At 46.6% G+C, this 13,793-nt stretch overlaps 1 protein-coding gene across 3 annotated transcripts in view; it reads right to left on the reverse strand.

Moving 5' to 3' along the window:
• Nucleotides 1-13,793, reverse strand: part of KSR2 (kinase suppressor of ras 2) — a 506,130-nt gene that overhangs the window by 55,849 nt on the left and 436,488 nt on the right. For all 3 annotated transcript variants that reach the window (XM_009426349.5, XM_063785031.1, XM_063785032.1), the window contains exons 11-14: nt 9,066-9,107; nt 8,342-8,414; nt 4,513-4,561; nt 2,296-2,663 (exon numbers count right to left, since the gene is read on the reverse strand). In XM_009426349.5, coding sequence (XP_009424624.1) covers nt 2,296-2,663; nt 4,513-4,561; nt 8,342-8,414; nt 9,066-9,107 — 532 coding nt within the window. The remainder of the gene's footprint in view (nt 1-2,295; nt 2,664-4,512; nt 4,562-8,341; nt 8,415-9,065; nt 9,108-13,793) is intronic.

Below are 13,793 nucleotides of genomic sequence, written 5' to 3' on the forward strand. Positions count from 1 at the left end.
TCGCAAAAATAGCCACAGATTGTCCCCACCCTGCATCCATGTCCTTGCAGTGGGACATTGCAGATCTTCCCATTCAGAAGTAGAGGCTGTGTCTCCATGCCTTGAATCTAGTGGATAATAGGAGTTGCTTTGGCCAACAGATGTAGGTCTTGACCTCTTGCTACACTTGGAAACCTGAGACCGCCATGAGAATGAGCCTGAGCTAGGCTGTTGAGGATATCCCCTGACAATCTGCCAACCAGCAGACACACAAATGAGGGCATCTAAGACTGACTATCCCCTTGTTGACCCAGAGCTGACCATAGCCAACTACAAGAACCCAGCTACTGAGTCTGGCTCAGCCCAGAACTATCCATAGGATAGAGAGAAACCACTAAGTTGTGGAGTAGTACTCAGCAAAAGCTTAAACTCAGAACAGCTCAGCCCCTGAAGATTACCTGGGCTGATTGCTTCAGAGCCACTTCTGTCTTGTGCAGAGTTGAGAACCACCATTTTTACCCTGATTTAAGGAGGCTTGGAGGCCCATCCCTAGATCTCTAATCTTTCACCAGCGCTTATCATTCAAAGCATGAGTCACTCCAGTCAACCCACCATCTGCATCATCTATGGATACAGAATATAATGTACCTTCTACCAATCACCAAGTTCTTATAAGTGGACTTAAGAAGGTTTTGTCTCACAAGGGAAGAGATCAAAGACACACCAGCTCTTCTCTGAGCCCACAGCATCTGTTCTGGGCCTGGTAAGATGCAAGACTTGTGCATTTGGGGTCTCACTGAGTAGAGCAAGGAGAGAGCTCCTAACAGGCCCTTGGCATCACAGGTCATACTAAGAATGCCACTGCAGAGGCCAGTCCTTATGTTACAGGGGAGTCAGTGCCAGAGTTTAAAAACAAACCAAAGGATTGTTTCACAACTGTTGCATCAAAACCAAAGCTATTTTTCTCCCAATGCCTCAAGCCTCTGGGAGAGGCCAGAGAGCAAATCTGGGAAAGTCCAAGAAACATTTTCACAATGTTAGTTCTCTATGAACTATCCCTTCTTTGTACCCATAGACCACAGATCCTGGATATTCCAAACCACAATGGTAAAGACTGCAAATGTGCTCTGCAACTTTCATGAAAACCAGAGTAACACTTATCAGAATCTTGGCTCATGCTTGTCATCCCAGCACTTTGGGAGGCCAAGGCGGGCGGATCATCTGAGGTCAGGAGAACAAGACCAGCCTGACCAAAATGGCGAAACCCTGTCTCTACTAAAAATACAAAATTAGCCAGGCATGGTGGCACATGCCTGTAATCTCAGCTACTTAGGTGCTGAGGCAGGAGAATCGCTTGAACCCGGGAGGTGGAGGTTGCAGTGAGCCGAGATCACACCATTGCACTCCAGCCTGGGCAAGAAGAGTGAAACTCTGTCTCAAAAAGAAAAAGGATCTTAATCTGGGGTTTGCAGACTACGGCCCATGGGCCAAATACAGCCCACTCCCTGGGTTTGTAAATGACGTTTTACTGGGACACAGCCCTGCAATTTCATTTGCAGATTGTCTATAGCCGCTTTCAGACTACAGTGGCTGAGTAGAGTAGCTGCTACAGAAACTGTACAACCCACAAAGCTGAAAATATTTACTATTGGGCCCCTTACAAAAAAAGTTGGCTGACTCCTGATTTAGTTGAATATACTAATTTCACATACGGAGAAAGTGACTCTTGGAGAAGCTGTTACACAAATACTTGGAATAGAGGGGGAACTAGACCCGATGTTTCTAATTCCCCATTTAGTAGTCTTTGGTTTTGCTAAAGAGTTTTAGCATTAAAAATATTTTCTGGGGTTAGGCATGGTAGCTTACAGGCCTGTAATCCCAGCAGTCTGGGAGGTCAAGGCAGGAGGATTGCTTGAGGCCAGGAGTTTGAGACCATCCTGGGCAACATAGCAAGACCCCATCTCTACCAAAAAATTAAAAAATTAGCCAGGTGTGATGGCACACACCTGTAGCACCAGCTATTTGGGAGGCTGAAGCGAAAGGATCTCTTGAGTCCAGGAGTTCAAGGCTGCTGTGAGCTATGATCATACCACTGCATTCAAGCCTGGGCAACAGACGGAGACCCTGTCTCTAAAAAAACAAATAAATAAAGTATTTTCTGGAATCTTAAATCTTAAACCATGTAAGTAAACTGTGCATGGTAGAACTAGAGATGGTCTATTAACCAGAGTGGTCAAGTAAGCAGAAAACCACTTCTCAACCATGCCAGAAGCAGAGTTTTGCCAATCCCTGGGTAGAAGCCCAGGTGGAACTGACCTGGTGATGATGGCCAGGTGAGGCGGGCTCATGCAGGCACCCATGAAAAGCACCACGTTCTCATGCCGTGTCTGCCTGTAGGCCATCACCTCCCGCTTGAAGGCCTTGAGCTGGTCCTCGTTGTCCCTCTCAATGTCAATCAGCCGGATGGCCACCTCGCCATGCCAGCGGCCGTGGTACACTTGCCCAAAGCGGCCCTTTCCAATGAGCTCGCCGATCTCCAGCTGCTCAAAGGGGATGTCCCACTCCTGAAGGAAGATGCTGGTCTGGCTGGCCTTGCGTGGGAAGCTCCGGGCCGAGAGGAGGGACAGGTTCATCTCCTCGAAGTCATCCTCTGACTCCTCGGCCTCATCATGGACCTCTTCATTCTGTGGCCGGAGTGGGAGAGAGGTCAGAATTGTGTCTGCCACTGCCCCAGCCTCCCTCGTGGTCCTGCTGGGTCCCGTGCACATGCGTAGGTCTGGACACATCTCTACATGCATTTGGAGCTTGTGCAGACATACGTCCCTCTGTTTCCCCAGCTCTAGAATGTGGTCTAGAATCATACTACAGTGAAGGTGCTGAAAGGGAGATCATGATCATCCACCTCTCTTGTGCTAAATGGGGGGATACTGAGGCTCAGAGAGAAGTGTTATAGGGATCGCCCATTCTAGTTTGCTGGAATCTTCCTGGTTTTAGCACCGAAAGTCCCATATGTTGCCCTGGGAAGTGACTCACTCCAGGTCATGCAGCCAGGCAGAAGAGGGACTAAGATCCAGGTCTCTGGACTTGAATATCCGATGGCCTTCCTATTCTTCCATAGTCTTTTGGTTTGGCTGTTTACGTGCATGTGATAAAGTTGACAGGCTAGACAGGCTAAAACAATGGGTACATCGTGCATCTGCATGTAACACATGACAACTGCCAACATGGAGTATCTTTTGCTTCCCCCAGGGAATTTGGAATTGATGATTCAAAAATTGGGAGAGGTCAGAGCTACAAGCTAGCTGTCTGAGGCTCCTACAGCAGCTGGGAGGGTAGGAGACATGAGAGTGAGGGGTTAACAGAATGGGCTTAACAATCAGACAAAGAGAGCTGAAATCTGGCCTCTGTATGACCTTGAGCCAGTTGCTTTACTTCCCTGAGGCTGCCTTTCCTCATTGTAAAGTGGGGGTAATAAAATCTGCCCCAGGGCCGGTGTGAGGTTTTAGATGAAGGCCTGTTAAGTTCTTTGTACAGACCTGACCATCTGTATTAAACACCGACTGGGAGGCCCGAGAAAATGCAGATTCCTGGGCCCCACCCAGCACTATTGGATCAAAATATCAGCAGGCCAGGACCAGGAATCTGCATTTTTATCATGCACACCCACGACTCAGGCATACTTTGGCGTAACTACCACTAGAGTTAAATGCTCAAGGTGTAGGGACCCACCTTACCAGCATGATATCTAGGGGTGCTTGGGGGCGAACTGCCTCTTCGATTCTCCTGCAGAATTGTGGGAGCAGCAGGTGCCAGGGCCAGCGGGGATTCCCAGAGACCCTGGGACCTGATGAAACAGCCTGAGAACGTGGCTTCTTGACTGGGTACAGCTCTTCCTGACCCAAAATACCTGGGCAAGCTGCCCCTGATGGCACATTCAGGAGAAACAATACAGGGGACATTGATTTCTCCCGGGATCATTTTTCAACAACCAAAATAGTCCCAGAAAGGAACATGATTTTCCTTGGAAGCCCTGACTCGATTCCTTTCAGTATGAGACCCAGAGCAGTCGCAGAGCTGAGGGGCCAGGACTCCATGGTTTCCAGCCAGGGCATTTCATGTATTTCTGCAGCCACTTAGGCAGGTGGGAAGAAGCCCCAGAGCATTCTCAACACTTCTAAGCCCAGCATCCCTGAGGCCCCCACCTCTTCCCACATATTCTTTCAAAGGCAGCGGGGCACATCCCCCTTGGTATTCACCCGGCCCTGAGCTGATCTTTCAACTAAGAATGCAAATCTCTTGACAATTTCCGCACAACTGGCTTTTCCATGATGCATGCCATATAATGGCCCATTAGACTCAGTGCTGGGAGGGCCACTGCTTGCTAATTGTCCCAGAGTTAGAATATCCATCAGTCAGGGCCACCACAGCCCCCACCTGACCCCAAGCCCTCTGCGTCATCCAAAACGTCAGTCGGCTTTGCCAAGTTCTGGGCAGTCCCTGGAAAATGTCGCTTCACTGCTCTCTGATTCTCACCTCCGATGTTGGCTCCACTTCAATTTGAAGTAATGGATTTCCTTCCAAGCTGTAAAGAAAGAAAAATAAACGTGATCCCTAGGTGAAAAGGCAGGTCTATATACTGAGTTTAGCTATGTATGAAGAATCCCCAGATCGGAGGTCTTTACCACCAAGCCTTTATCTCACATTTCATTTCAACAGGTGTGTCTGAAATAATGCATAACCTCGACACACACACACACACACAGACACACACACACACAGACACACACAGACACACACACACACAACACAGTGCGCAAGGACCTTGTTTTAAGTTGATTTTCCGGGCTGCTCAGGGCTCATTTTTCTTCATTGCTTTGGTTTCAACTTATCTAGCAGCTTTCTTATAAATTGGCCTAAATGCCCTGGGTAGATAAGTCCTCAGAGCTGTATGTGTTTGCCAGGAAAGAATTAATCAGATCTCCGAAGTTCACACAAATTTGGAATTTCTTGGAAGGATCTCAGTGTTCTTGTTTGTCTGTTCATTCATGCATTCATGCGACTATTTAATAGATGTGTGTGCCAGGAACAGTGTTAGGCCCTTGGAGGGATATAGAATTGAAACTGGCATGGCTTCTGACCTTCAGGAATATTGTGTTCCTACTGAAGGAACTAAAGCCAGTATGTAGATACTATGCAGGGAGGCTAAAAGTAATAAGGCCAAAAGTTAGGTATGAATTGGATAAATGGAGTGTCGTGGGAATTCCAAGATGAGAGAATTACTGGGTGTATTTGAAAGTTCCCAGTGTTTGAGGTAGGTCTTGCCAATCACATGGAATTAGGATGTGTGGAATGAAAATAAAAAGACCATATTGAGCTGGAAGACACAAGTGTGTGTGAGTGTGTGTGTGTGTGTGTGTGAGATGCATTCATAAGCTCATGAGCTGCAGTTCTGTTCTTAGTAAGCAAACATGTTGGGTATAGATGCTGGCGGGGCGTCACAATTTGTGTGAGCACTGCGTAGGTATTATGGGATGTGCTTTGTGCAGGGTTGTCTTATGTGCATGTGAGTTGGGTGTACACACAGGATGTCAAGGGGGATGCTGTATGCCGATAGTATAATTGGGTGTGCATTAGAGGTGTGAGGGGACTGTCAAATGCATGTGACATTTGACATGTGATGGATGTTGGGTACAGTGTGCATTAGAGGTATGTTGCAGGGTTTAGACTTGAGGATGTGCACGTGTTTTTGAAGTGCAGCAGGGAGACAGAACTGGGCTATTGAAGGCATGGAAGAGCTGAGACAGGTGAGAAAAAAGAATCACAATGAATACCCCACCCCTCCTTTCCTATTTCCCCAGTAGATTCCCCCTTCTCCATCCTCATTTGGGGGACCTCCCCTATCCTGACCCTCAGATTGCAGGAAGTGGCTGACTCCACAGAGTCAATCCACTTGCTGGAGGGGGTCCTGGTGAAAGAGTCTGAAAGACCACAAGAACTAAAAGAAGGAGAAAGAAAGGTCAACCACAAAGTGGCATTTGCCATGGTATTAACCAATTATTCATAGCACAGCCTGGGAAAGTGGAATGAACCTGCACGATGACAGCTGACATGCTGAGAACTTGATGCCCTGGGGGAGACTTGGCTGGGACAATGCAGCTGGAGTCCCTCCTCATGCCCAAAACCAAAACAGGCCACCCTCCTCTCTGCATCAAGGCGTGATTCCAGCAGCCAGGGCTATTCAAGTATTTCCTTCTGCAAAGACTTGCCATCACTCCACGCACATTTAAGCAGATCGCAAGCAGCTATTGACTCTGTTTTTCGCTGGTACCTCTGGGCTGTCAGTTAATAACCTGGAGTTCATCTTGCACAAATTGTAGAATTGGTTTATGTGAAGCAGAGAAATGATCTCGAGCTAGATGTCAGCACCATATCCCCCGGCAAGTTGCTGCTCCTTTGATTTCAGAGATGTACCATGTAAGTCTTTAACAAAGTCCATAAGACCAGTCAGAAAAAATGAAGCAGTTAGGGGACCCAGAAGAAAAACTAAGTAGGCACAAAGGTGAGTTAGGAAACTGGTCAAATCCTAGCAAGCCCCAGGCTTCCATCACAACCAAAGAAGTTAAGGAGGTGACTTTGTGACATCACTTTTTTCTTCTTTAGACAGAGTCTCCCTCTGTTGACCAGGCTGGAGTGCAGTGGCACAATCCCACCTCACTGAACCTCCACCTCCTGGGTTCAAGCAATTCTCCTGCCTCAGCCTCCCGAGTAGCTGCGATTACAGTTGTGTGCCACCACGCCTGACTAATGTTTGTATTTTTAATATAGACGGGGTTTCACCAGGTTGGCTAGGCTGGTCTCCAACTCCTGACCTCAGGTGATCCTCCTACCTTGGCCTCCCAAAGTGCTGGGATTACAGGCGTGAGCCACTGCGCCTGGCCAAGGTGACTTCACTTCTGCTGCACAAGCAATAAACCACCTGAAAAGAGGGTCTGTTTCCTAAGGATGCTATGCACAAAGATGTTCATTGCAGCATTATTTACAACAGTGAAATATGGGAAGCAATGTAAAATCCAGCAATAGGAAAATGGTTAAGAAAATTATTCTACATCAATATGTCATTTTACAGCCATTAAAAACAATATCAGACAGGTGCAGTGGCTCATGCCTGTAATCCCAGCACTTTGGGAGGCTGAGGTGGAATGATCACTTGCACCTAGGAGTTTGAGACCCACCTAGGCAACATGGTGAATCCCTGTCTCTACAAAAATAAAAAATTTTTTAAAAAACACAAAAATTAGTTGGGTGTGGTGGCACACACCTGTAATCCCAGCTACTCGGGAGGCTGAGCTGGGAGGATCATTTGAGCCCAGGAGGCTGAGGCTGCAGTGAACCGTGATTGCACCACTGCATTGCAGCCTGGGTGACAGAGTGAGACTCTGTCTCAAAACAAACAAACAAAAAACAAAAACCAACAATGTCTATGGAGAGGCTAAAATAATATTCATAAAACGTGATGTTCAGCATAAAGATAACAAAGCAGGATGGTAGCTGCTTGCATATATTGTGGGTCATAACTATGTAAAATATAAATGGAAAGAACACACATAGAAGTTCTAACAGTGGTGAGATCATGAGTGATTATTTTGCCTTTCCCTTTTTAAAGAATAGCCCAAATTTTCCAAAATTAGCTTATATTATTTTTATAATAATATAAACCAGAGGTTAGCAAATTTCTTTCTGCAAAGGGTCATAGAGTAAATATTTTTGGCTTTGCAAGCCATACAGATTCTATTACAACTACTCAATTCTGCTGCTGCATGGAGAAAGAACCATGCACAATACATTGTAAACAAATAGGCATGGCTGTGTTCCAATAAAACTTTAAATAAAAACAAGCAGGAGGTTGGATCTGTCCCATGGGCTATAGTTTGCTGATTCCATAAGCCTAAATGAGACTTTTGAAAGTTATTCCATGTTCAGTGACATGGAATAATTGCCCTTTCATTAAGTACTAGCTATCACCTGGGGAAAGTTTTCTTCCTAATCACAGGGAGGTTATGGGTCCTTAGGAAACGGTCCAGCCCCTGGAAATTGCATTTGACAGGCAGGGGCAGAGACACAAGGCATAGCTGCTCGTGAGGAACAGCATTGCCTCTCTCTCCATCTCTCTGTCTGAGCTGTCACGCCCTTTCTCTTTGCCTAAGTTATTCCCTATGTCTCTCTGACCCCCTTGTACATCTCCCTCTGCCCCCAACTCCATCAGTTCCAGGAAGAGAAGGAAAGAAGATAGGGAACCTGAGTGGATTGTAGGGCCAGGGCTGGGAAGCTTGGGAAAGGGGGAAGATGTCTCTGTCTCACTTACATTGGATTCGAGGTCACCGGATGCAGGATGACCTGGGGCGCCCGGGTCGGCGTCTCCGGCACTGGCACCACATCTGAAAACCAGAGATTGGACACTCAGAAAAAAATGTGAAGTCCACAACCCCCACAAAGGCCTGATTCCTGGGCGACATGGCAGCCAACTTTTCACCAGATCTTGGATCTCTGCCCTTGGCCAATCTCCTTTCTCCTTTCCTGGACCACCTGAACTCTACCTGCTCAGCTGGACCAGGGTTCTGGATGACATCCTCAACAAAATTCCTCATTGTTGAGTAGGGGGCTGCCAGAACCCCCAAATATCTAGCCTGAAGCATTCATTGGTCATCTCTGAATCTTTCTTTCTCCTGGATTCCCTTTGGGATGATAAAGCCCCTTGGTTTCACATCTTCTCAGTACCCAGCTCAGGACCCTATGACCATCTCTTTCCTGCCACATGGCTCTAGACCCCTCCTCACCCTCGCCCAGTGTTCTACAGCACTCCACCCTCTCAGGCCTTTCCACGGTGCCTTGGGACCTCCTTGGGTCCCACTGTGCCCACTCTTTCTTCTCCACTTCCATGTTCAGCCATTATCCTGGAGTGTGGTGACTCCACTACCCTCTTTGATCTTAGGCACCCCCACAACATCTGCCTCCATTCATCCCAGAAACTCCTGCAATGCAGCGGGGCTTGTTCAGAAGGGGCTGCTTCCAGCTCACATGAAACTCACCTGGGAAGATGAACTGCTGCTTGTATTTGTAGTAGTGGGATGCTTGCAAAAGAAAGAAAACATCAAAGTGAGTGTCCCCAAGGAGACATCGCTTCAGGGACCAGACTGAGCTCTTACAGCCACCACATGGTCATTCTCTGCCCACCTTCAAGAGTTTCCATACTTCTGCAGACATCCCTGCAGACAAGGGACTGCAAACATGTGTAAAGAAACCAGAACTCTGAACATCCATGCCAACCCTCCCATCTGACATCTCACACTCCCTAAAATCAGACTGCTCCAACTCAAACAGACATTCTGACTACAATACCATTTTTGTGAAATGCATAATTACACACACACACACAGAAAAACTCTGCAAAGCCATAATCCAAAATATTAATTTTTTCCCCTTTTGGCAGAATGATTACAGTGGCTTAAAAAATCCTTTGTGCTTTTTCTGTACTTTCCTAATTTTCTGCAACGAGCATCGTATCAGTTTTCTTTTTTGTGCCTGTAACAAATTACTACAAACTTAGTAAAACAACACAAATGTATCCTCTTACAGTTCTGGAGGACAAAAGTCTGAAATAAGTCTTACAGGGCTGAAATCAAGCTTAGTTCCTTCTGAAGGCTCCGGGAAAATCTATTCCTTGTCTTTTCCGTTGTTTGAGGCTGCCTGCATTTGTTGGCTCATGGCTCCATCACTCCAACCTCTGCTTCTGTTGTGCCATCTCCTTCTTCTGCCTTTGACCTTCTTGCTTCCCTCTGATAAGGACCTTTGTGATTATATTTAGGGACTGCCCAGATAAGCTAAGATAATCCTCCCATCTCAAGATCCATAACTTAATCATATCTTCAAAGTTCCTACTGTCCTGTAAAGCAGCATCTTCCCAGATTCTGAGATCAAGACATGGACATCTTTTGCGAATTATTCTACCTACCACAAGCATGAATTAACTTCTGTATTTAGGAAAAAATTATATAAAAGAAATTTTCTGGACTTCACTGCCAGTTCCCTGACAATTCCTTTTACTTCTAATCTACTCGCCAGAGGCCAGGGGTCTTGGACACTTGAAGGTTTCTAACATTAGCACTTACTCCGTTGGGGAATAGTGCCTGGAATAGGGGGCCAAGCGGTGTTGGGGGCAGGGGACACAGAGATTTGCATCCTCAAGTAAATGAAGAGGGCAGGGATATAGTCAGATGAGTCTGTATTGGTGAATCCACTTTCAGAAACAATTTGATGACATTCAGGGACAAGCCACCACTGGAGTTGCTTTATCAAATATTAGCACAGTAGCTCAGAGCCTAGAGTCTAGAAGCTGATCCTCTAGGGTCAAATCTTTGCTCTGCCCTTGGCTATTTGTAGAAGCTCCAAGTCTCACTGTCCACACGTGTAAAATGAGGATAATAACAGTCCCTTCCTCAAAGGGCAAGGACCATCATTACGAGATAAAAGTGTATTGAAGATGCTGAATTCGTATTAGCTGTGAGATAAACAAACACATTTCTAAGCTCTCTTAACTAATAGACAAGAACGATTTATCACCACGAGACAATCACATAGTTCCAAGTGCTAATGAAATCTTCTGCTTTGGGGAAGCAGATGGAACACTCTCCCTGAGGTTGAAATTTACTGATAGATTCTTTCAGGACAGGGAATAAGTCCTACTATCTCAGGACCTCAAACTCCTGGTTCTGTGCCTTGCACCAGTCAGTGTGCAACACACATTTGTTGAATTAACCAACTCTCTTTATCACAGATGAAACAGCAAAAACCTTGGGCTTAGTCCAATTCCAGATTATATCAAATAGTTGGAGTCCATTTTTGATTCTGGAAAATGGGATGTCCAGGGCAAGAAGCAGCTTATTCAAGGTCACAGAGCAAAGCTTTAAAAGAAAATCACCCTCCATGACTTCAGGGACTGTTTTACTATTAGATAACAGAAGTTTTTTATTACATGCAACTACTTTATTAGTCAACAAGGGGCTAAAATTAAAACAGGAAAAACTACCCGAGGCTCTCAAGAGACTTGGCTGATCTTTTCCCTCCACAGCTCTGACAGTGATGGGGGATTCAGTGTCTGCAGAAAAGGTTCGCTGACAGCTATGTTCTTTTTGGGCAACAGAGAGCAGGAGCTGCTTCAGAGAGTCCGAGAAGGGACAGGTGTCAGGCAACAGGACACCAGCAAATGCCTCCACACCCGAAGCCAAGGCCCTCCTTGACTCCTCCCCATGTGCCATGGAACAACTCGTTCCTGGTGACTGAAAGGGAAACACATGACCAGAAGAGGAGGAAAGACATTGTTGGGAGACCTGTTCTTCCTGCTGATGACAGACACCATCAAGAAGTGGCTCTAAAGAACAGCTGGTGACCTTGAGTGGGCTGCTCAGGAGAGCCGAGTGGCTCCGGGCTTTCTGGCATCCAAGATGACTCAGGACCTGGGAGGCTGCAGATGAAGTCAAAGAGACAAGCAGGCCACTCTGAAGGAGCTTCCCCTCTGGAGCCCCCATGCCTACCCTGAGGCCTCCCAAGAGAGCAGCCAGAGTGGTCTTCTAGAAGGAAGGAAGAAAGGTCAAGTCATTCTCTGCCTAAACCTTTCAACTGCATCCCATGGAGTCTCACATAAAATCTAAAATCCTGCCAGGCCCAGACCCTGTAGCTCTGAGTCTCTCTGGAGGCCACTTTCCCTTGTTTATGGCACTTGGGCCCCTTCTTGTGGCTGGGCCTTTGCCTTACTTCCCCCACCTGCAGAACTCAGCCATCCAGTGACCCTCCAACCTAAATCTGTTCTCTTGCATTTGCTCAAGGACTCTTGCAAAGGCTCTTAGCCATCACAGCCTTCATCACAATCTATAATCCTATTTTCATGCATATGTTTATTTGGTTAATACCTTTTTTTCTCACTAAGCTATACTTTTCATGAGAACTGGGGCTGTTGTAGGCAGAATAATGCCTGCCCCTGCCCCTACAACATGTCCAGGTCCTAATCCCTGGAAACCGTGAATCCATTTCATTACATGGCACAAGGGACTCTTTGGATGAGATTACTTAAGGATCTTGAGGTGGGGAGATTATCCTAGATCATCTGGGTGGGCTCAATGACACCACAAGGGTCCTCAGAAGAGGAAGGCAGGGTCAGAGAAGGAGATGTGATCATGCAAGCAGAGGCCGGAATGAGGAGGGGCAACAAGCAAAGTAATGTGGGCAGCCCCTAGATGCTGGCAAAAGGCAAGGAGATGGATTCTCCCCGAGACCTTCCAGAACAAACCAGCCCTATTGACATCTTGGTTTTTAGCCCAGTGAAGCCCGTTTTGGACATCTGGCCTCTAGAACCATAAGATAATAAACCTGTGTGCTTTTAAGCCACGAAGTATGTGGTCATTTGTTACAATAACAATAGGAAGTGAATCCAGGGGCCATGTCTGGTTTGTTCCCTGGTCCAAACCTAGTGCCTAGTACAGTAGCTGGTACACAGTAGATGCGTAATAAATACTGTTAACAAAATGAATGGATGAACACAGTCTGAGGGCCAAGAAGAAAATTTGAAGAGAAGAAACTGCAGCCCTGGGCAGTGCATGAAATTCAGGTCATTCATTCATTCAACAAACATGTAATGAGTGCCTTCAGTTGCAGGCAACATGTTGGGCTTTGAATGTGGAGTGATGAATGAAGACACATTGCCTAGTCTCATGCAGCTGGCATTCTGATGGAGGAGACAGACACTTAACAAGTGAGTATGTAAACCAGATCATGGCACAGAGTGACGAGCATAAAAGAGGCACTCAGGAGAGACTGATGGAAAGGGAAAGGGAGGAAACACTCTCACGAGCCCACATGGCCCAAGTGAGGTCTCAGAAATCCTGCAAATTCCACCTCCTTTCTTCTCCCTTTGAGCCATTAGAATTCACCATTTCCTGGAGTTGGGTGTGTGTGTGTGTGTGTGTGTGTGTGTGTTTCAAGATGGCTCTAGGTGGCTCCAAAGACAGAAGGTATTTGGCTCCAAAGAAAGAAGGTATTTGAACACTCCAGCCTCAGAAACCCATAAGACAATCATTTTCGAAGCCTCTTCATCTGTCTTGCCATGATGGATGCTACCACAACTCTGCTCATCGGTAGCAGTGAACTAGCCCCATGTTACTGATGAGAAACAGACCTAAACAGAAGCAATACCGTGCTCAAAATCACACAGCTAGCAAGGAGCAAAGCTGGGATCCAACTCCAGGTCTGTCTGTCCATGCAGCACTCTTGATGTCACCTTATACTGAGCCATGTCCACATGGCCCCAGGACTCAGGGAAAGGCGGATAACAGGAGGTCCACCCGACTAGCAGCACACAGTCACAAATACCACCGAGGCTGCACACGCCATTCTTGGGGTTCTTATATCCTTTTCACCACATGTCCTGAGATTAACAGATGAGTTAAATGGCTGGTCAACCCCCCCAGCCCCTTTTGGACAAGAATGTTCTAGATGAATCAGTGCTGGGGACATTGTTATGCCTAAGCTTTAGCTTAAATAGCCTTCAGAAAACTCAACATCTGGCAGGGACCCACAGGCAAAGCTCCATTTTTCATCAACAGAAGCTCCCAGTCAAGAGTGGGACAGCCAGCCAGATCTTTGTACAAACACGACAGGTACTCTTGACCCTGGGAGTGTTTTGCTAAAACCACCTAAGACACAGGGTAGGCCCAACTGTACTTCCAAAAGGTTCTGTTTTGTTTTCCATTTCAGCACTGAATTTT

Source organism: Pan troglodytes, chromosome 10 (assembly GCF_028858775.2).
Source record: "Pan troglodytes isolate AG18354 chromosome 10, NHGRI_mPanTro3-v2.0_pri, whole genome shotgun sequence".
NCBI lineage: Eukaryota > Metazoa > Chordata > Mammalia > Primates > Hominidae > Pan > Pan troglodytes.